At 40.5% G+C, this 23,487-nt stretch overlaps 1 protein-coding gene across 7 annotated transcripts in view; it reads left to right on the forward strand.

Annotated features, from left to right (window-relative positions):
- The window catches only part of kcnq5a (potassium voltage-gated channel, KQT-like subfamily, member 5a), a 104,396-nt gene that overhangs the window by 59,286 nt on the left and 21,623 nt on the right, over positions 1-23,487 (forward strand). For 3 of the 7 annotated variants that reach the window (XM_074647138.1, XM_074647141.1, XM_074647142.1), the window contains exons 2-8: positions 10,753-10,867; positions 12,471-12,597; positions 14,178-14,353; positions 15,849-15,974; positions 17,845-17,955; positions 18,094-18,189; positions 23,013-23,107. In XM_074647138.1, the coding sequence (XP_074503239.1) occupies positions 10,753-10,867; positions 12,471-12,597; positions 14,178-14,353; positions 15,849-15,974; positions 17,845-17,955; positions 18,094-18,189; positions 23,013-23,107 (846 nt within the window). The remainder of the gene's footprint in view (positions 1-10,752; positions 10,868-12,470; positions 12,598-14,177; positions 14,354-15,848; positions 15,975-17,844; positions 17,956-18,093; positions 18,190-23,012; positions 23,108-23,487) is intronic. The other 4 variants (XM_074647140.1, XM_074647143.1, XM_074647144.1 and 1 more) reach the window with 2 other exon arrangements.

Consider the following 23,487-nt stretch of genomic DNA (forward strand, 5'->3'; position numbering starts at 1 on the left):
ATTGTGAACCGGGAAGTATAAAGAGCGGCGAACGCCATGTAGGGAGGAAGTCGGGGTGGATGGGTGGGTCAAAAACACACAGGACTTTCGCCCAGGAGACCAGTGTTCGTGTCCCGTGTGAAACCAGAAGTCAATGTTGATTTATTTGGCAAGTAACTTCCGTACTTAAATTACGGCACTCCCAAAGTTATTTTAACCCAAACCTAAATTTTTTGTAAACCTCACTAAGTAGTTTTGTTGCCTTACTAAGCCTAACCAAGTCGATCTTTTCCTAAGCCTAACTAAGTTGTTTTATTTTTGAAAAGACTGGAGCGGAAATTGACACGTGCGTCACGTGTTGTTGAAAGTCGTGCTGAGCGTCACGAAAAAAATGTGAAATGTGTGTCTATGTACACGAATCAAATAGATAACATTTTGTGACTATTTCATGAACTGCTGTGAGACTGTGTTGATAAAATCTGAACTAACCCTTTCAGTTATTTCCAAACTTTGCACAGCTAACGTTGACTCAACTAGTGCTAGCGTTCACATTATTCATAACCTTATTGATTAGCTTCATGATTAGCTTCCTTTGGTAACCTACGTCACTGCTTTTTGCCCTTCAGTGGGCGTTTCCATTTGAAAACAAAAAGGAAAAGTATGCTGATGGAACTTCGCTTTAATTAAACTATACAGCCCTTTCATTTGCATCTGATCTGTGGACACTACACAAAAACTAAACCATGTGCACCCAGGTTCAAATATTAAACTTTATTTTATTTTCAGGTCTGGAGATTACAGTAACGCTTCATCCTTAAAAGAAAGGCAGTCTTTTACAAATTTGCTTAAAAGAAAAAAATGCCCAGCTTGCCAAAATACAGACAAAAAGCAAGAATAGATTCATGATGAACTATATTGTGTCTTGGCTTAACTGAGCTCGATTAAGCTGCGCTGCACCGGCATTGAACTCGCTCAATCTTAGCTCGCTTTGCATTGTACAGGCCAGGTCTGACTAATGAGCCTTCATGCACATGCTTGCTAGCTCACAGTTAAGTGGCACCGAGGCTGCCCACTAAGCCCAGTGGATTTCCTAAGACACAATCGGTGTAATGCACACAATACTGCTGGCTAAGCTAAGTTGAATTGCACTGTTTAGACCACAGCGAGAAGAAGGAGGAACGCGTATCTGCTGGATTTACACAGCCAGCGCAGAGTTTATTGTAAAATAGATAACTTCAGGTCTTTAACTGCGCAGCAACTGCAGAGCTGTGCTTCTAATTCCCTTTGGCTCTGAGGTTTGATTTGGATGAGACTGTGTTTACGTGTGCTCTGATTTCTCAGAAATGAAATGATAAAAAGATATGAAGTTCAAGGAAAAAGAGACACAGGAGCCGAACCCCCTCCGCTCCCCACTCGCTGTCGTCTCTTTGGTGATTTTGGTGTCTGATGTTTTTGTTTTTGACTCGGTTCGTGCAAGATTCACATAGAATAACAAACATTTTCTACTTAAATTACAGTCTTGTTAGCTGTCTGTCTTTTGACTCTCTCGCTCATTCTCCGTCTGTCTCTCTGACATCTGCTGAGCAGCACTCTGAACAGGAGTCTTGGAAGGTATTAGTGCATCGATGGGTGCTGATAGGAATCTGATGTATGATGCCGTGTGTGTGTGTGTGTGTGTGTGTGTGTGTGTGTGTGTGCCTGTAAGCCCTGCGTTTTTATGAACCCTGTTAGCTGTTGGCTTTCTTCAACAGTATGTCAGTCTGCATCTAGTTAGTGAGAACACACACATACACACACGCTAAAAGCTTTCCGACTCTTCTCGCACCCGTCACCCATCCTCGGTGCATCCAACATCATGGAAAATTGGCTCGTGTCCGGCTCTTTCTTTCTCTCTGTACCACTCTCGCAAACTTTACTATCTCTCTCTCTCTCTCTCTCTCTCTCTCTCTCTCTCTCTCTCTCTCTCTCTCTCTCTCTCTCTCTCTCTCTCTCTCTCTCTCTCTCTCTGCACTGCGATCACATGGATGGTTCAGATGTGGGATGAGAAAACAAACAGCTGTTTCTTAGGCTGGTAGTACTGTTGAGGAGTCATGCTCAGACATGTCTTCAGGGTTTGAGTCCCTGGCTGCTAACGGAGTGAAATGACCTGGAAGTATCTAATAATCACCATTATTTATCACAATTATTCATTGATTTTAGCAACAACATGTTTTTATTACTGCACTTTCACATTAAAATAAACAGAGCACTGCTTTCACTTCCATGCTGTGCTACATTCCTGCTAATGTACAAATTAATACAATACAATTAATATATACATATATTTGCATAAAGCAGCATATTTGCCCACTCCCATGTTGATGAACAGATAAAAAATGTGTGATTAATTTGCGATAAATTGTGATTAACCATGGACAGTCAGCCCTAGTTGAAGTACATGAGATTTATTGCTTTAGTTTTGTTTTGTTTTTTTACCGTGATATCAAACTGGTATCGAGAATCATGGAATTTCACTGGTATTGGTATCGACTGCTAAATTTCTGGTATCGGTACTCTGAAGAGAGACATTGGATTTCTTCCACCTCCAGCCGACCCAGTTCCTTGAACTATCTGAGGTGAATTTGAGAACTATTATAAATGACTGTTATTATAGTTCGGCTTTGCTTTTGATGAAGAAAAACCTTTGATAAGTGTGCTGAGAAAACTGGCCTGCGCAGCGCCACGTCCTTGGCCCCGGCTCTGTTTGGTCAAGTAGTTGCTTAGAAATAAAACCGTGTGTTTTATGGCTGCCATCATCAGGTAAGATACTGCACTTGACTGGATAAACACAGGGATTAACTAATAGACTGTTGGCAAGTAGTCGTCCTGCCTCCTCCATCCCACTCCTCCCCCTTTTTCCTCCTCTCTCCTTGTCTTCTCTTTATCTACAAGTGTGTTCATTCAAACCTCCTTCTCACACCATGTAAGTTTGAATATGTGAGAGGGAGTAGCACACACAACCATGTACAGTCAGAATATATCGATTAGAATAAAAACACGATCAATACGATGACGTAGTGAGATCCAAAGAGAGACTGAAAGGAAAGTCTGACTGTGCTCGGTCTGTTCTCCCAGCTTGTCATCTGGTTCTTAATCTCTCTCTTCTTCTTTCCCTCTCTTGTTTTATTTCTGATGTACCGATCTACATGGGCTTTCCTAGAAGGAGCAACGTTATTTATAGCGAAGCTCGATTATCTTTCCATCGCAGCCTCTGCTAGCCCTGCTGCTTTCATCCAGGAGAACCTGCTGATCTCCGTCCTCCTACAGCGTTCACTCACTTTGATTCAGCGTTTTCTCTTTGCGCCACTGTGGACCGTCTCTGCTGCTCGGCGTCTCTTTGCATGACCCTCCTCTTGTATCTCCCGTTGTTTATTTTGTTCTGTTACCTTGACACATTATGAGGCATTAACTCATGCTCTTATCCAAAGCGACGGCCTCACCGACTCTCTCGGTTTCTCTTTTTCTTTTGCTCTCTGTTTTACGTTCCCTCCCTGCTCCGTCTTGATTGAATGGGTATGCATGGTTGGCACAGAAAGAAAGAAGGAAATAGATAATGATACCAGACCGTATTGTGTGGAAAAACCCTGACCTTGCACGTACCCAATCCATCACACACACACACACACACACACACGTACAACACACTCAGATGCGTATTTCATATAAACACATAGAGCACCCTTTTGTTCCTACCATAAACATACTTATTCATATTAACATGTGTATGCTACATGCTTTCGCATGACACACAGACCAACTCATGAGCTTCAGGATGCCTTGCAAAAGACTTTTACTTCGGAAAATATCTAAATTTATACAGTAAAGATGTTTTATTTTCAGCATGTATGTAGTCAGAGAGTCCTGAAGTCAGATATATCAATCATTGTCAGGACTAGCAACCCAAAAATCAAAGAATAAAGACATTTCCCTCACAAATTAGTGGTATTTTCTTTTTAATTTATAAGGGATTTGTAATGTTTTATACTTCTGGTGAATATAATCCAATCAATCTTATTTCCTTCCTACAGTTCCCTTTGTTAACACCTTATTTTGAAAACTGGTAGTAGTCCCACATGTATACTTCCTCTATCTTCTCCAAGTCCGTCTCTAGCTCTCCCGTCAGCTCCGTTCTCTTTATACATCCATGGTCAGCTCCATCGGGGCCGTTTCAATGCATTTAACATAAATGTCAGTATATGGGTGCTCTACAGTTGTAGCGTTGGCCGAGTTGACCACGGAGATGAGAGTGACGGCTGGCTTGACTACTGTGTTGGAATAAAATAAAGCAGGTAGATTAGTTCAGTTAAGTGTGCTGTGCCACTACTGCTTGTTTCTAGATGCATCTCCTCCATCTCTAAGACATCATGCTTGTCATGAAATCATGTCTTGCAAACCTCCAGGGACCTGATTACTCAGATACTCACCTCCTCTCCTCGGGCCTCTCAGGCGTCTTTGTCAGCTTGTGGAGAAGTCGTGCAGGTTTTCTGGCTGTATATGGTTTTGTCTGTGGGTCCTCAGGTCATTCATCAGCATAACGCCAGAGGCAGTTTGTCTCCGCGGCGGGCACTCTCACACCTGCAACATGTCAAGAGCCCACTGAGGACGTCAGACACCAACTTTACCAGATGTTGGGTTGACATTTTGACGACAGAGCAGCAGGGCTGCACTCAGCTGAGATATTTAATAAAAACAATTAACTGGCATTTAGAGCGGAGCGGCCAAAGCACGTCACATCCTCGCTGCCACTGTAGAATAATATGACAGCTGTTTACAGGTACTAAACATCACCAAACAGCTGCCATATTGTGAATTTTTGTTAACCCTTTCTCCTTTCTCTCTAATTTAGTTTTTAGGCAGGCAATTTTACACATTAAATCCCCCAAATCACTTTGTAAATGTAACTTACATAGACTACAACTGCTTGAGATACATGATCCATCACATTTCATTTACATTTACAGTTAAAGTTAATGGAATAGTTTGATATTTTGCAAAATATAGGCTTATTTGCCTTCTTGTCCAGAGTTGGATGAGCAGATCAATACCACTCATATGTCTTTGGATCTTTTGGATCTAGAACCAGGAGATGATTAGCTTAGCTTAGCGTAAAGACTGGAAGCAGGTAGAAACAGCTAGCCTCTCTGCAAAGCTAATTCCTTCCTGGCTCCATACTTAATGCACAGACATGAGATTTATATTGATCTTCTCATCAAACTCTTGGCAAGAGAGCGGAAAAGCGTATTTCTCAAACGGTGTAACTATTTCTTTAAAGACACTTGCATGGAAATGCAGTTGCGAGAAGGGAAAATGTTCAATACTTTTCGTAGGTTATTCTAGTTAGGGAACTCTTACAGCTCTTCCTAACTGGATGCGAGCGAGCGAACATCAGATTGTTTCAGTTTTTCCGCACGTATTTGACTTATTTTACGTACTTATTTTAAGGCCATCAATGATGTTTTTCCTAAACCTAGTGAAGTGATTTTGTTGCCAAAACATAAGTGTGGCTATTTCGCAGTAACGATGTGGCGTTAAATGACACACAAAAAGCGTTATCATGACGTGGAAATGTTGTTTATATGCCTTCTCATGAGATCGGGTTGAATATGCAGCTGAATTCTGATCTGGCGCATCCGATCACAAAAAAAACATTGAAAAGACCACGGTGTAACCACGGCCTAATACAATAATATTTATAATGTTAAATATAAATATTATATAGTACAATATTTTTGACATAAGCGGATGTTATGCAGAGCCTTGGCATCATATTCAGGGGATATTGTCAGTAAATTTGATTAAAATACCTTATCCTGTACGAATAGGGCTGTAGTCATAGAAAATCTGAAATATGATATTAAATGCTTCAGTCTGGTGCACTTTGAGAGCAAAATTAGCAACAATAAGAGCTAGATAAACAATTTTATGCTCTTAATTTAATCATAAACACATTGGTTGTATAGATAATATCTATCCCCAAAAGTGAAGCCAAAACATCTCGATCACCGGCTGGTGGCTGGGTGTTAGTTTAGGAAGCGTTTGATTTGATACACTGCAGCGTTTTCTATGAGTGGAACTTTCCTTCTTAAATGTCTATATCTCAGGCGATCATGTTCATGTAATTGTGGGAAGCCAAAATTGTGTTCGCGATTCATATTCGATCAGTTGTGCAGCCCTACCATATGATTATTTTACCTGGCTCCCTCAAAAGGAAAACATGCTGCTGTAATAGATGTCATTTTGAATGTGACGTAGGAATGACATCAAAGAAAAGTAATGTGTGTTTTTGAAGTTATACATGTAGCTTCTGACTGTAAATTGCTTTTCAATTTCATATAATTTCGCCTGAGGCTGTAATCATCAAGGTCTCTGAACAATGCTTTATTCTTTTTTCATTCACCGTATTCAGGCAAACAGTATTCAGTTTGGTTTTTATGATTTCACTCTTTTTTTGGGGTCACTCTAGGCCTCGATGTTCTGTGATGTGAATAGAGAGAACAGAAACATGAGGATCTGTTTTATTTTTAAGCTCAGACCTTGAGCAAAAACCTTTTGGCTTTTTCTTGATGTTTCATTTCACAATTGTACATACTGTACACTCTGCGTGATTTCATTTGTACACTGACATTGTCTGAGCTTTTATTAAAGTTATTTCCAGCGGGAAAATTGAAAGTCTGAAAAAACTGTTTGCTGCTAAATTGACTTTATAAACCAGTTTTGATTGCCAATATAGTTTCCACCTGAACTATTTCATCATGCACTCGCCTATATTGTCATTACCTCTAAAATATCATGTTCTGCTTTCAGAAATACGGGACTCAGATGGTAACTAACACAAACACACATTTCTCCAAATGTTCATAAGTACATTTTTCAATGCCAGCTTTCCTTTTTTACCTTGAAATAATTCCAGCGCATAATCCAGCATAATGTTTTTACTAAGGTTGTCAAGCGATTAAAATATTGAATCGTGATTAACCGCACATTTTTTATCTGTTCAAAATGTACTCTTTAATACTCAACATGGGAGTGGGCAAATATGCTGCTTTATGCAAATGTATGTATATATTTATTATTGGAAATCAATTTACAACACAAAACAATGACAAACATTGTCCAGAAACCCTCACAGGTACTGCATTTAGCATAAAACAATATGCTCATGACAAACTCAAGCCCAACAGCTGTCAGTGTGCTGACTTGACTATGACTTGCCCCAAACTGCATGTGATTATCATAAAGTGGGCATGTCTGTAAAGGGGAGACTCGTGGGTACCCATAGAACCCATTTTCATTCACATATCTGGAGGTCAGAGGTCAAGGGACCCCTTTGAAAATGACAATGACAGTTTTTAGCATAGGTTTGGAGCGTTGTTTAATCTCCTTTGCGACAAGCATGACCAGGTTGGTACCAATGAATTCCTTAGGTTTTCTAGTTTTCATAAAATCCTAAAAATCGCAAGTTACATTAAAGAAATTAGTTGCGTTAAAACGAATTTGCGTTAACGTGTTATTTTCATGTTAACTTTGACAGCCCTAGTTTTTAACCATAGACTGTATATAAGAAGTGGACGCAGTCACGGTGACGTCACCCATTGGTTTGTGGACTGCCGTTTTGAAGCCTCGAGTTCTGCATTTTGACCGTCGCCATCTTGGTTTTTTGCAACCAGAAGTGACACGAGAGGGTGGAGCTAAGTTCAACAGAACGCTGAACAAGACATTTTTTAGGCGACCAAAAATGTTACGATTAACTTTGATGAACTGAAAACACATTGTGAAAGAGTTAAAGTTGTCGCTACAATTCACAGGAGCTACTTTCTCCCTCCCCGTGTAGAAATACACATTATTGTTGACATTTTTAAATGTATCTTTTCATTGCTGTGATCCCCACAAACAAAATCCAACCCCCGCTGCATCAGGGTAGAGAAATATCACAGCTGATATCTCAAAACCTGGGAACATCAAGCCGAAACTACCACAATGGAGGAAAGTGAGAAAATATGTATTTTGCAATGAACTTCTATGATAACGCTGACAGAGAAGAAAGTCCAATCAGAGCCCTTCTCACTGCCTGACTGACCCCAAATACCCCTTCTCTGCTGCCCGCAAGGAGACTGCTGAGTCCCTTGTAAGTCATATGGTAATTTGGTTAATGAGCAAATACAAATTAAAAATCCATAGGGCAGCTTCCAGGCAACATATGCACTGACTAGAGCCTGCTGTTCTCTCTAAAGATGCCATCTGTCTTTCCGATGTTTACTGTCTTCTCATCGCTGCAGATCTGTGTTCAAAATGTGCTCCAGTCCAGCCTCTCCTTTCCAGACCCCTCTCTGTCTTATTTTTCATCTTTTATGCTCTTTGTCTCTACCTTCCTCCTCGCCTCCCTTCTCCATCTCCCAGCTCTCCGCTTCAGTTCGCCTTTCTCTCTGTGGACTCCCTCACCGCCACTTTGTCTTTTTCTCTCTCCTGGCTCTCCTGTATGATTGATGTCACCATTTATTTTCCATGGGATCCACGGGGAATATGAAAACGGAGGCATATGTGCATGTGTGAATAGTGTGTGCACCTGCAGCTGAGTTATAACAGAGGTTATAACTGATGGTTCCTAACATCCATCTGCATCTCATACTGGCTCCTTCCTCTTTACTGTCATACAGACAGCAGATTTACAAAAAACACTGAGCACTGATCCCCCACTAATAGTACCTGGTATAAAATGCACCCTCTGCGTTTAGATAACTTTTCAATTATGGTCCAAATCTCCAGAATAAATAAGTAAGTGGACCTTAAATTGAGATTATTTAGTCAACTGCTATTTAAACGGTCAAGAATTACAATAAACGGTCAAAAGTTTGGCAGTTTTTCTCAGTGTAAAAATTTTAAAAATCAACTTTTTTGCAAAAGCAGTGTGGTCCGTTCAAGGCTGTGATTTTGACTAAACATCCAGTGCGTTACAGAGTGTGTGTGCAATTGGGGTTTGCGGGTGTAGGTGGTATTACAAAAGCAGGTACAGGAGAAGAAACAGATGTAACCGTAAAAAGTACAGTATGAGCGATATCCTGCCGTGGAGATAAAGGCTGCGACTCCTCGAGAACAAAGCGGAGTTCATATATCTTGTGTGGACTGACTGCTGAGCATATCAACAGGTGTTATCTCAGACAAGTTGGCTAATGATTTCAGCGCTGGAGCTGTTGCAGGGAGACTCTGCATGTGTCAGCTGATCAGCCTAACCTTTCAGCCAATCAGAAAACTTTCAGATTTACAGATGCATTTAGGAAAAAGATGCTTAAAGTCAGCATGTGTTTGGCTGCTTGGTCAGGCCTCCTCCTGCATCTGTGCAGACAACTACATGTTCCAAACTGTTGTCTCTAACGGCAACCTCCGGATCTGGAAAATGAAGCCAATGCTGAAGTGCCTTAAACTTGCATTATTTCTAACAGCCAGCAGGGGGCGACTCTGGTTGCAAAAAGAAGTCTGGTTTATAGAAGTCTATGAGAAAATGAGCCTACTTCTCACTTGATTTATTCCCTCAGTAAACATTGTAAACATGAGTTTATGGTCTCAATCGCTAGTTTCAAGTCTTGTTCAATACAGCATGATGTTCATTTAGTAAATTATGGTCCCATTTAAAGTCAAATAGACCATAAAGCAGGGGATGCTTTAGGGCGGGGCTACCTTGTGATTGACAGTTGTAATACCTTACAAATCACCGCTTTAACCCTCTGAGGTTTAAGCCATTTCATTTGCTAATTTTGATCTGCGTGGTCTCTTTATGTAAAAATGAATCTAGAATCTCAACACTGTAATGCACAATGGGCTATCAGATTATATACGCTGCTGTCACATGATTGTATAAATAATTAAAATTAACATAAAGACAAGAGAAAAAATAAAAACGGAAATTGAACAATAAGGAACAAGGTTTGGGGCTTTTGAAAAATGTTCTCCCCAGTCTTGGGAATCGGGGGGTCGGTGGGGGGATATCGTTCTAACCAACACACATCAAAAGATATTTACATTTTTCACAGAGAAGTCCTGTTGTTTTTCTGTCCGTTTTTTCTACAAAGATCTCACAGAAGACTTTCATTGTTGGATTTATTACAAGCTGGATTACAAACCATCTGAAAGGAATACGATCGATCCTCATTAGAAAGTTACGGTGGTGACGGAGCAGCTGCAAGTTCAAGTTAGTCTCTACACCGCAGCGTTCCAGAGATATTCTAAAAAGAGTAACTACAGTACTCTTCTGTTGTATACGACAGCGTCGACCCCGGGGGGTTAAACTAATTAATCTTTCTTCTTCAGCTTTAAGTGAATAACTGAACTACAAATCAAACAAACAAACACACACACACCACCATCATTGCCTGCAGCACCGTGTCATCTGCTTGTTCAGCCAGTTGTTAGACTTCAGTCCATTCATGCCGTATGTGAATCAGCTGAATCGCCGCGGTAATAAGTAACAGTGATATAATAAAGCTTGATGGAGCTTTAAACAGTGCTTAGCCTGGTCCTAATAATGTTTGGTACGGTTTAAATCCTGCTTAATGTAGCCTGGCAGAGGAGAAATAATCACGGCATTTTTATAGCTTACAGGTTCACTTTCAGCAGTTCTGTGTGTGTGTGTGTGTGTGTTGCTGCAGACTTGTACATTACCTGAGCTAATGAGCCGAAACTCGTTATTTAGTGATTTTATTTATTAGGCGCGGCTGATTTATGTGTGTTTTATCTCCACAGGTTCATCCTGGTGTTTGGATGTCTGGTTCTCTCTGTGTTCTCCACCATCCCGGCTCACCAGGAGTTCTCCGCACACTGCCTGCTCATCTTGGTAGTAAATGAATCTTATTTTAACGTATGTATATGTGCATGTGTGTGTGTGGCCAAAGGGATGCTCATGTCTGCGTCAGAAATGCCGATTGTGCATTCTCAGCACTATAACGAACTGTAATGATCGCTCCCTTTGCTGCTCAAGATCAAAATCACGCTGTTACAATTCAATTAAAGTTCACAGTTTGCTCCTCAGATGAGATTAAGCAGAAAATCATCAGTCGGAGCAGGTGAGGGGGGAAACAACTGGAAGCCACAACACATCCTGCTCCAGTAGAAGCTCTGTTTATGTGCAGAGAAGAGCAGACATCTATAAAACCTCCTTACCTCTATAATCGTAGCCTTTCATTTGTCCAGGTTATAAGATATCTGTATCTGAATTTCTGCTTCCACTTCAATAAAACGGTGGAATGATTCAGTTTATGTTGCTCAAAGTAATGGAAAACTACACTTTAGAAATTCAACAGCAACTTTCCAAAAGCAGCGTCCATGTTAATGGACTTCTCCAGAAGCCTGATGTTTGCTTGACATCTGGGCCGGAGAGATGTATGTACAGAATATGCTAAATAAAGTCTGCAACAATAACGACGTTGATAAAGTCATTCGAAATAAACTGGAGGAGAGGGGATTCATGCGGCGAGGCAAAGTGAAAACACTTTGATAGAAGTGGCAGCTCTTGAGATGGAAAAGATAAATTTGCTCCTTCATACACGCCCCTCAGCAAATTATTATTTTTCTTTAGTCCGCTTTAGTTTGTGCGCTGGGAAACCAAATCGGACTAAATAGAAAATTAATCAAAAGCCAGACGGCCGCCTCGCCAGGAGGAGACAGTGAAGAAAGGAGCGAGTGAGAAAGAGAGTCGTGGTTTGATGAACAGCAACTCATCTAAACTGGGTTGAAAAACAATGTAATCTGGTTGCCATGGTAATGAATTACGTCTGACTATTAACCACACCCCGTTCTCTGTTTGAGAAAGAACGTTAACTAAAAAAACAGGGAGTAAAACTGTCTGGAGGGGGGGCTTTAAGCCCATTTCCCAAAATGTCGAACTATTCCTTTAAAGGGAATTATTATGATTCATATTACAAGGTGAGCATAGATTAGCCTTTCTCACAGCAGACATCTTAAAGTGTCATAGCAGGAAAAGCACAGGTGTGACTAATAACAGTACCGATGGCTCTGTTCCACTAAAGTGTCGCAGTAAGTCGAGCCAGCGTGCGTTATAACAGGGCCGCGGTACTGGCACATCTAAATGGAACACAGCCATTATTAATAATGTGAATTACTCCGCTGCTTCTCCTGCCAGAACATGTCAACATGTTTACCATAAAAGAAGTCTCATTAGTGACTTAAAAACACACTCATATACTCAAGAACAGGAATGATAGTACAAGTCATTTATTTCATATTAACCTCATATTGACCTTTGGAATAGTTATTGAAGGAATGCAGCAAATTGAGAGTTTTTCACGTGTTTTTTGTATTGCAGTAGTTTCAAGAACAAGATCAGCAACACACAATAACCTCACTGACCCTTTTCTACGAATGACTTTATTGCTTGTGCGTCTCATTTAAAGGTTTAAGTACGTGGTTTTCTTTGTCTGTGTGTGTGTGTGTGTGTCCTGCAGGAGTTTGTGATGATTGTAGTGTTTGGTCTGGAGTACATCATCAGGATATGGAGCGCTGGTTGCTGCTGCCGCTACCGAGGCTGGCAGGGACGCCTCCGCTTCGCCAGGAAACCGTTCTGTGTCATAGGTAGGTCTGCGTGTACAGTAGCTGTGTGTGAAGCCTGGTACCTTCAAAGCAAATTTATAAAATATAAAAATCAATACAAAGATCTCTCTCTCGATGTCTGAGCACAAAATAAATACAAGAGATAAAAACTAAAATAGGAATGTAAAATTTAAAGTCATGTTGTTGTTTCCATCTACAGTAACTGTATATTCAATCTATCAATGAAGCGACACGTTAATTGGTTTTGTTCATTCTTATCTTAGGCTTAAGGCCAAAAACATTTTTTCATACACTGGTCAATTTTGGAGATTTTGGGCTATTTTGCTTCCATAACATGTCTTCTTTCAGACTAGTGGAAAGAAAACACCCAAAATACACATTTAGGTGTTTATTTTACTACATTTTGTCTATTTGCGTCTGTAGATTTCTCCTAAATTCACCAAAAGTTACCATTAGATAATAAACCCTCAGAAAACTTGTAATATAAAAAATATTTATCTTAATGTAAGTAATCAACTGGGGAAGTTTCATGGTGATATCTATTAGTTAATTTTTTTTACCATATTCACCTGTAGTGTCTTGCAAAATGTATGACATTTTACAACACATATCTTTAAAGGCCGTTTTCCAAAAAAATATTTTTTTCTCTCAAACTCTGAGCCATAAATCTCCACTTCAGCAGCACTTACATTCACCAAACTTCCCAGTCTCATTCCTGTCTATATTCTGAAGGTTTTAACAAAGGGGTTTGTTCATATATTATTCATAGCCTGATTTATACAACATTATATTCCTAAAAACATGGCAAAAATCGTTTTTATTTATGGCTGTTGACAGTATTTTTTGATTCATGGAGTGATAAAAAGAGATGTCCAAAATCTCCTCTGTAAAAACCTTTGACTCAAATATGTCAACAAAATGAAACTATAGTTTTGAACCTGGCTTTAGATAGATAATGCCTCATTTGCATATTTAAAAATCCATTTTCAGAAAACTTGTAATACAAAAAATAATTGTCTTAATGTAAATCATCAACTTGGGAAGTTGTATTGTGATATCTGTTAGTTTGTCTTCTCCTTAATATTATACAGATATACAGATTAAAGAAGCATGTATTTTCAGTTTTTATTCATAATATCCCCGTTAAAGTTGTTCTGTAACCTGAGTTTTATACGACATTTTACAGAGTAATTTAAAAAGATCATCCTCACGTAATGATGTTTTTTTTTTTCAATATAGATATGTGCTGTTTTTAAATATTTCCTCCTCAGTGTGCAGTGGATGTAGAGCATGAAAACACATCCACATTTAGAGGATAAAGGTTCTCCGTCCTTCTTATGTTGCTCCAGCAGAGAGGAAGACAGTCTGATGGGGAATACAAGAGAAGAAGTGTATTATTTTAGTGTTGTGGACAGAGTGACAGAAGAAGAGTAATAGAGACAGAAAAGGAAACAAACGGCTTGTAGTGAATCAATAGTTGTTTTAAGAGTGATTGATGGACGGGGGGGTCGATCTAGAAAAAAGTAGGTGAGTCAACCACAGTTCCTGTTGCTAATATTGTGCACTCTGTGACCTTTTTCATTTTCTCTTTTACTCCCCAGACATCATCGTACTCATCGCCTCGGTTGCCGTGGTTTCAGCCGGTAGCCAGGGTAACATCTTCGCCACCTCTGCGCTGCGTAGCCTCCGTTTCCTGCAGATCCTTCGCATGGTGCGCATGGACCGCAGGGGAGGGACCTGGAAGCTGCTGGGATCTGTAGTTTATGCACATAGTAAGGTAGGACGCACTGCTTCTCCTCGTCTGAATTAGTCTGATTCAGTTATTTACACACAGGAGGGTCCATAGCAATAAAAGAAAAGAAAAAAAAAAGAACAAAACAAAACAAAACATACAAGATAAAACCACAGCAATTCATTATTCTATTAAAAAGAACCACATTCATATGTAGGCTATCTCGCCAGTGTTTTCTGAGCCTGGATGAGTACCGAGTGCACCTCTTGCTCGGACTGGTTAAAGGCTCTGTGATGCTGTTCTCTGACTCATCCAAGCAACACATGAAATTATACATCTAATATCTGAAAAAGTGCCTCACATGAAGGATTCACCAGAGAACACAAACTGGCACTATGCCATCTGGGAACCTGAAGCAACAACCTCATTCTACGCAACTATTAGCCTCCGCATACACCTTTCTTGTAGCTGCACCAAAGATGAGCTGTATACAAAGGCGTGCAGAAAGCTCTAAATAATGAACACTTTACATTTACAGAACACACACTGAACTTGCAAAGCAATATATTTGCCTGAGCATATAGTTTACAGCACTGTCGATAGATATCTCTGTCATCATTCCAATCATCAGTGAGAAAATGGCCAAGGTATTTTATGAGAGGAATATTGCACAAGTGAAACACAAAAAGGACTAATTTCTTTATCTTCTCTACTTCTGACTATCATGATATTACTCTTTTTGGCATTCAATTTGATGTCGTAGTCTTTGCCGAGCACATCTTCAGTAATTGCTGCAGCCCAGCACTATATGGACTAAAAACGACCAGGTCATCAGCGTACATAAGATGATTCATAACAGAGTTTCCAACAAGACAGCCTGTGTTACACCCATTCAATTGTTTCAATAGATCATCCATATGCACATTGAACAAAATAGGAGACAGAATACCCCGAAATGAAACGGGGCAGATACAACATTGCTCCATTTAACGTGCATTGTCTGATGTGAATACCAGAAGACTTCTATTCTGAGTATATACTTTGGAACAAGCAATTTCAGGAACCATTTCTCATGATTAACCCTGTCAAAGGCCTTGGATGCATCGATAAAGCTCATAAATACAGTGGAATAATAATAATAATAATAATATTTAACTTCATTCATGTATTGTTGCAGTAAGGGAGTAAGTTTAATCACAATAAGGAATCATCTTTATTGTAAAAACAAAATGTTGTTACAGCAGCAAACAGGAGAAGGATAAAACTGAAATGAATGCTAAAATTGTGAGCGTCAAACACTTCCTTCATGTGATTTGTCACTTTTACATCACAAATAATTAAGGTGCGTTTCCCCTGTTACTGTAAATGAAGTAACTAAGTAATATGCAAAAAAAATAATTAGGATGTATTATATGACAACTGAGAGGAAAATCTGTGACTTTATCCCCAAAAGTTGCAGATTAATTTCTAGAACAGAGTACCCAATACGTGAGCTTTATCTTTCAACCTGTGTAAAGCTTTATCTTTGTGTGCCTTGTAGGAGCTGGTGACGGCCTGGTACATCGGGTTCCTGGTGCTGATCTTCTCCTCCTTCTTGGTTTATCTGGTGGAGAAAGAATTCAACAAGGACTTCGCCACCTACGCCGACGCTCTGTGGTGGGGCACGGTGAGCAAATTCATACACACCAAAACCCGACGTGCTGGTGGTAACTGCTCTGAAGGTATTTTGAAAGTCAGACTACGAGGTATGAAGTTACGTAAAATGTATGCTGTTTGTATCTGACAGCAGTGATGTATATTTCCATTTACAGTCTCGGTTTGACCTTAATGACACCTGCACTACTAAAACCAACAGGAAAAGGCCTTTAAGTCACACTTGGCTGGCTGTCCTGCCCTGTTTCCTCCTACATCTGAAACCCATTAAACCTTGAAAAAAACACACAAACAAGAAATGGCCCGATCAATAAATTCAATTTTCTCCTGCTGCCAGGTGAGACCGACCCGTTATAAGCTCGTGGGAATGACACTGAGACGCACTGTGTTCCCACGTTCTCTGGTGGGAGACAGTTGAAGCATCTGTCTCTCTGGTAGAGACACTAAAAGCTGTTATATCATTTTGGTGAAAAGGTGAAGTTTAGCCACATGTATGAGTCAGCGCAGGAGCTGACAAAAAGAAGTAAATCTGCAATATCCACAATTTTCTTTATCCAACTTACTCCTAGCCTCTAAATGCAGAGGTCACATGTATGTATGTGACAATTCTCATAAAGTTTAAAAGTTTTTAGTTGTATTTGTCCTTCACATTGGTGCATCTTTTATTTGAAAAACAGTCTTTAGATGTCTGTTGAATGGCACCGTTCAACAAAAGCTGGAGTTTTATTCATGACTGCCAAGTCTCTCTAAATGCTTTTGAGACCTGGGTTTAAAAAATCATTAAAATCCAGTCCAGCACCGGTGGTGAAAGCTGACTGACTGATTCATCACGACGCTCTCAAGGTCACCCGGCTCGTTATCCAGTGTTTTGTTTGACTAGCATGAACTTGGAAATGAATCAAGGTTGGCAAACTAATTAAGTGATGCATTGTGGCGAAGTTTACCTCTTTTATTATTTCACTTTGCAATTTGCAACCACGAAAGTCAAGCCGTTTGTGGAACAAAAACTTAAATTTGCTAGTGTGGCCATGGAGAGCTGCAAGAAACCAGCTTGTGTGTGAGATTTGCTAAAAAAAAACATCAAAACATCTGGAGTAAGGAAATAAAACCAGTGAGGAGACAAATGTACACCTATTTTATCACACCCTATTTACTATATAGTGCACTATATTTCATTAATGCAAAGATTACAGTCGTGTGACACTGTAGGTGTCAACCATGTCTCCTATAAAATGAAGTCTCCCATATACAGTAACTAAACTGCATTCTCATATGTTTAATTATTTCTCCTGGATTAATCACACTTTTAAACAGTTTGAAACATGTGGTTAAAGTAAAATGATCTTTTAAATTGGCAAACCTCATATGTGTGATTCATGTCACAATTCAAACGTGATCAAAACAAACAAATGCAACAAAACTACTTGGTCAGGTTTAATAAACTATGTTTGTTACGTTATTAAGCTACGGACGTAAATTACAATAAGCAGTTGTGGAAGAAGAACTCAGATATTTTACTTGAGTAAAAGTAGTTATACCACAGTGTAAAAATACTCTGCTACAAGTGCTGCATTCAAAATCTTACTTAAGTAAAAGTACAAAAGTATTAGCATCAAAATACACTTATAAAGTACCAAAAGTAAAAGTACTTGTTATGCATTTCAGAATTTTATAATATTGGGTTATGATTATTGATGCATTATAAATCAGCATGGGTTACATATGAATTGATTTTGTGGGATATACACAAATTACAGTGCATTACTTTCCGTAGGTATAGCTATGAACGGTGTATGAGTAATGAGGGAGTAATTGATGAGTGAGCGAGGGACATATTCCAGACAAAGCCCTGGTTACCTGACTGTTGACCTCTGACCCTTCAGATCACCCTCACAACCATCGGCTACGGTGACAAGACGCCACAGACGTGGACGGGACGGTTATTATCAGCCGGTTTTGCTCTGCTGGGAATCTCCTTCTTCGCTCTGCCAGCTGTGAGTCAACCACATTATAACACCGTGACCGATTACATTTATTCCCTCACAGCTCCAGAAAGCTAAAGCTAACAGGAGCAGAGGACCAGGTTTGGTCTTTGGGGAAGTTTAAAAGTCAGTGTGTGTCTCTGGCTGTAGGGCATCCTCGGGTCAGGCTTTGCCCTCAAAGTGCAGGAGCAGCATCGACAGAAGCACTTTGAAAAGAGGAGGAACCCAGCTGCCAGCCTCATCCAGGTAGACACGCGCACACACACACACACACACACACACACACCTGCCGACAACAAACACCTCTTCTGAATTTTGTTGCAGCAGCTGAGGACCAGTGTGAATACAAAACATACAAACATTTTCATGTCTATTGTGACCGTCTCTAAGCCTTTCACTGTGTGTCTCTGTGTTTGTGTGAGTGTGTGTGTCAACTCTGTACACTTTGATGAGTGTGTTGGGAACAGGGTCTGAAATTAGCACCCGCCAAATGCGGGTAAATTGTTGGCAGTGGCGGGTAAAATCATCATGCCATCCACCACTCTGGCAGGCAGGGAAATGATAAGGATGGGAATAGAGAACCGGTTCCTAGTTGTCCGAGTCCTTGGCATCTCATGACTCCGTGTCTATCGATTCTTCTTCGATGCTTTCTGAAAGTTACGCATGCACAATGAGGCATACGCACGCTGTATCATGTTTCAGTCTGTTTGGGACCGGAGCCACAGTGGAGAGAAAAGAAAGTGCTGAAAAGCATGGCTCTACTACTATTAAACCTGAGGGGACGCACCCTATTTTTCCCTGATAAGGCGACACTGAACAACAAACCCGTGTTGATATCAGCAGGAGGAGAGTTAGACACGTTAGCTGTTAGCAGCCGGTGGGCAGCACAGTCCTGCTTGGATAAATAACGGAGCTACTAACATGGTGGTACATTATTATGCGTTTTAGGCTCTGCCCAGTAAAAATGCCTATTGGACGAAGGTAAATTACAACGTTATCATGATGTGTTCAAATCACCACTATAGATGACAATAGCAAGGTACAGTACAGTACCGTGTTCAGTACCGTCCCTCCCCTGAAAAATAAGGCTCCCCAGAGAAGCTACAGTGTAATTTGAACACTGTAATTTACCGTTTATATAATGTTTTTTATGTAAAATATATCAAACATTGAATGACATCAGTCTAAAATGTTATTCCTTCATTTAGAGCAGAGATTTCAAAAGTGGCAGATAAAATTTATGAGTGGCAAATACATAAAAATACTTGCCTGCCACAGCGGCAGGAAGTGAAAAAAGTTCATTTCAGACCCTGATTAGGAATATGTTGAAGTGTGAGCGTGTGTGTGTGTGTGTGTGTGTGTGTGTGTGTGTGTGTGTGTGTGTGTGTGTGTGTGTGTGTGTGTGTGTGTGTAGTCCATCTCTGGGCTGTCAGGGTGTGTAGCTGATGATGACTAACGGTGTGCGAGTCACGCTGTCGTCGCTCAGGTCCAACAGCAACACACACTGCTGGGATTTATGAGCCGTCTCCATGGCGATCAGTCGTTGGGGCAGACGCTCCTCCAGGCCGTCCCTCATTGTAACAGACAAGACGAGCTTTATTAGTTTCTAATGATCAATAAATATCTGCTGTGGAGCGTGCGTGCGTGTATGTGTGTCTGTGTTTCTATGTGTGTGTGTCTGTCTGTTCTATCTTCCCCCCGTATGAACTACCTTGACCTACTTTTTGAATTTTTCCATCAAATAAAGCACCTGCTATGGTTTTATTTTTTGTCCTTAAAGGTGTAATGTGTAATGTCTAACCACATGCTCCAAACAAATAGGGGGCAACATTTCACCTTTACTACTGGGCCTTTACAATCTAATCCACTTGGATACCCAAAGTGTGCCAAATGGGTTTTTTTTCTACCTCTTGAAAGGGAATCTGGCTCTAAAATACTACTGATATCCACTACAGGAGGCTATGTGCACACAGCGGAGCCTTTGGCCATGACATTTACCCTGTGCATCATCACATTCTACCATTGTGCACAGTATAAAATCATAAAAAAAACGGAATAATTTTGACTCCAAATGAAGTAGTTTTATTATAATAATGAAATATGATCAAGTAAAACTTAGATAGTAACAAATAAGATCAATAACAATGTGAATAAGATAACAATAAAGAATCCAAAGTCAAGTATGTACATTCAATATAAAAACGGTCAAAAATATGATAAAGTAAAAATACAATTTCTCGTGTGTTGATTTTGTAACTAAAATATTGAAATCATTGCCAAACAAACATTGTTTGGACAAAATACACTTGGAGTGTTGTTTTAGTAGCGTTAAGGCCTCGTCTTTTAGAAACAATTCAGAAAAAAGGACCACCACAGCATTTTATGAAGTTTTTAACACACGTTCGTCAGGTAAAAGAGGTTAAAGAGGACGGTTAGATGATACAGGGATTTGTTAAAAACCTGTCTGATTGTGTCACCATACGTTGCTGCAGATATCAGTATGAAATTGGAGATATTTTCATACATATTTACGTGAAAAATGAATTAAATCTTAACATTGTTTTGTCCGTCTTCCCCGTTAGAAACACGTATCGTTTGCTCTGCTTGACAAAGACCAGTTGGAGCCTAAACTGATCCCAAATAAACCCACTAAGGAAACAATTAATCCTGCGTGTGTTGATCATGTTTCTGTCTTCCTGGCTTTGTATCAAGCACCTGGTCACTGTCTGTTGTCTGCCAAGCTCATAACATTTTCCCCAACAGGTAAAAGGAAACTTGGAAGCAGCTCTGATGTGTTAAATATGTCGATGACATTCTGTCCGTCACTTCACTCCCCCCATCTCACACAGCTCTCCCTGCTTTAAACCACTGTGTGTTGTGTCCGTGTGTGTGTGTGTGTGTGTGTGTGTGTGTGTGTGTGTGTCTGTCTGTCCTCGAGCTTCAGCAGCTGGTCAATTCTAAATTTCACCTGCTGCAATAATACCTACCGACTGTATTTTTAGAACAAGATTGAATCTCCAGATGACTTTAAAGTAGTCTCTGGAGTAGCATAACGGCCAGAATTGACCAGCATCTGGCAAGAGGCCGGTGTTAATTTCCCACCCTGTCTGTGTAAAGTGTTTATATAAAGGCTCTCTCCCGTAACGTCTACAAATCTTGTAACCACACCTGGCGCCATCGACGAGGTTCAGTTGGCTGCGAGTAAATAATGATTTAAGATGAAAAGGGAACAACCTGTGATAATGATTGTGGTGGATGTCCTGCAGAACGGCCTGATCGGGTACGTGTGTTTTCCTGTCGAGCGCAAATTATGTTTCTGCATCTGAGTGGCAACGAGGGTTCATGTGACATGCAGCCCGCAATTTATGACCATGTGGACTGTACGTGCAGACCGTCCTCACCGACAATTGTGCGAACACTTCGGTATATGCAGACACCCAATAAACAGAACCGTGTGTGTCCATTTTTGGACTATGGAGAGGTGAAGTCCCTCTGCTTCCGGTGTCCCCCATGGAGCATTATTTCGTGAAAAAAATATGAACGGTAGTCAACGACGAGAGAAAAATATACGTCACCAACTCTAGCTAGATCCTCCTAGTTCCACGTACAAATGTAACGTTATCTTACCTGATGTGTTTCATTCAACGACTCCGAGAAGAGAAAGAACGAGCGAGATCCGTTTTTGGTGGGAGTACGTCCCAGTATGAAACACACAGACATCGTAGCTTCAGAGAGAGACAGACGTCACTTATGCGACATTTGGGTGTGTGGTCTTTCTAATCATGTATATTCAGTCAAACTGCGACTTTCTTGACTTGCAAAATTATATTTTAAATGGACAAACATCATATGTGTGATTCATGGCGCAATTCAAACAGGAAAAAAAAAAAATAGTCTCTCGTCGTTGACGTCGTTGAAGTGTACAATTTTCTACTTCTACCTTTACTTTTTCTGGATCCACAAGAGTCTCAACTTTACAGTCATATCCAATTTGTGTAATTTCAAGACTATTTAGGGACCCCAGTATGCAGAAATATTCAAATACACCATTTTAGAATAGGAGAAAATAACACATTTATACAGCATGCAAGAAACTGCATGTGATTATCATAAAGTGGGCATGTCTGTAAAGGGGAGACTCGTGGGTACCCATAGAACCCATTTACAATCAAAATTTAGTGGAACTTCGTTGGCGTTATTTAGCAATCCTCCCGACAAGCTAGTATGACGTGGTTGATACCAATGGATTCCTTGAGTTTTATAGTTTCACGTGATATCAGTAAATTCCCAATACCTTGGAAACTGCGCCCGCTACAACCTCCGAAAGACAGAATAACGGCCGGGCCAGAGCTTTAATGGGTTAACCCATCCATCACAGCCATTATTTAACTTGCATTGAATATTTGACTGGTTCTGGCTGGTTTAAACTTTTTGCCTAAGATGGATGTACGTTATATAATATAGTCCAAATAGCAAAAAGGCCTTCTATCTAAATGAGTTGTTTTCACTCTTCATGGCCACACTGAGGATCTCCGATGTGTCTGCCAGCTGGTTACATCCCCTGTGTATGTTACATGTTCACATATATCTCAGTCCCTTTTTCCTCACTGTGTTTGAGCCATTTCCCTTCTGCGTCATGTGTGTGTGTGTGTGTACACATCTGAATGTGTGTGTGTGTGTTTTGTCCATCTCTGCTCCCTCCCCCCACCCAGGCAGCTTGGCGTCTTTACTCCACAGACGGTGCTCGTCCCTACCTCAGAGCCACCTGGCACCACTACCAAAGCACCCTCCCCCCCCTCAGGCATGTATCCCCACCACCACCACCACCACCTCCACCTCCACCAGCACCACCACCTCCATCACCGCCCCCACCTCCCTCCGACAACCCCCCACCCACAATGCATCAACACTACCCCAAAAAACTAATCTGCTTTTTCTTTTTTCCCCTCCTCACCTTCCTTCTCTCACTTCCTACCCAACTTATATACGTTCCCTCCCTCACCCCTTTTTTTTCCCTCCCACAATTAATTGTGTTATTATTTTATTTATCCTGTCGACTCTGCACGTAGTGTGTCTGGCGTAGTTATGCTGCTGATGAGAACTCGGTTTCCATTGCTACCTGGAAGCCTCATTTGAAGGCGTTGCATACCTGCAGCCCCGCCAAGTAGGTAACAACTTACAGACTTACAAACATGGCCGCTGCTGCTCTGCCCCCCTCCTCATCTCTTCTCCATCACCTCCGTCTGCTCCTCTCTCCATCGCTGTACCTTCAACTCTTTATTTCCACTCTATGATTGCAACAATTCTTTCATAAGACTACCTATATTAACATTTTTTCCCAACCAGGGATGGTTTGCTTAGCATGCATGATCTTCAACACCCTTTTCACATTCAGACAGTTAAAGGAACAGTGTGTAACAATTCGGGGGATCTTGTAGCAGAAATGGAACATAATGTTCTGTTTTCATTAGTGTATAATGTTTTCGTTAGATTAGCATGAGCCCTCATACTTGCCAACCCTTTCCTGGGAGACTACCGTTTTTC

The sequence above is a fragment of the Sebastes fasciatus genome, chromosome 9, assembly GCF_043250625.1.
Source record: "Sebastes fasciatus isolate fSebFas1 chromosome 9, fSebFas1.pri, whole genome shotgun sequence".
Lineage (NCBI taxonomy): Eukaryota > Metazoa > Chordata > Actinopteri > Perciformes > Sebastidae > Sebastes > Sebastes fasciatus.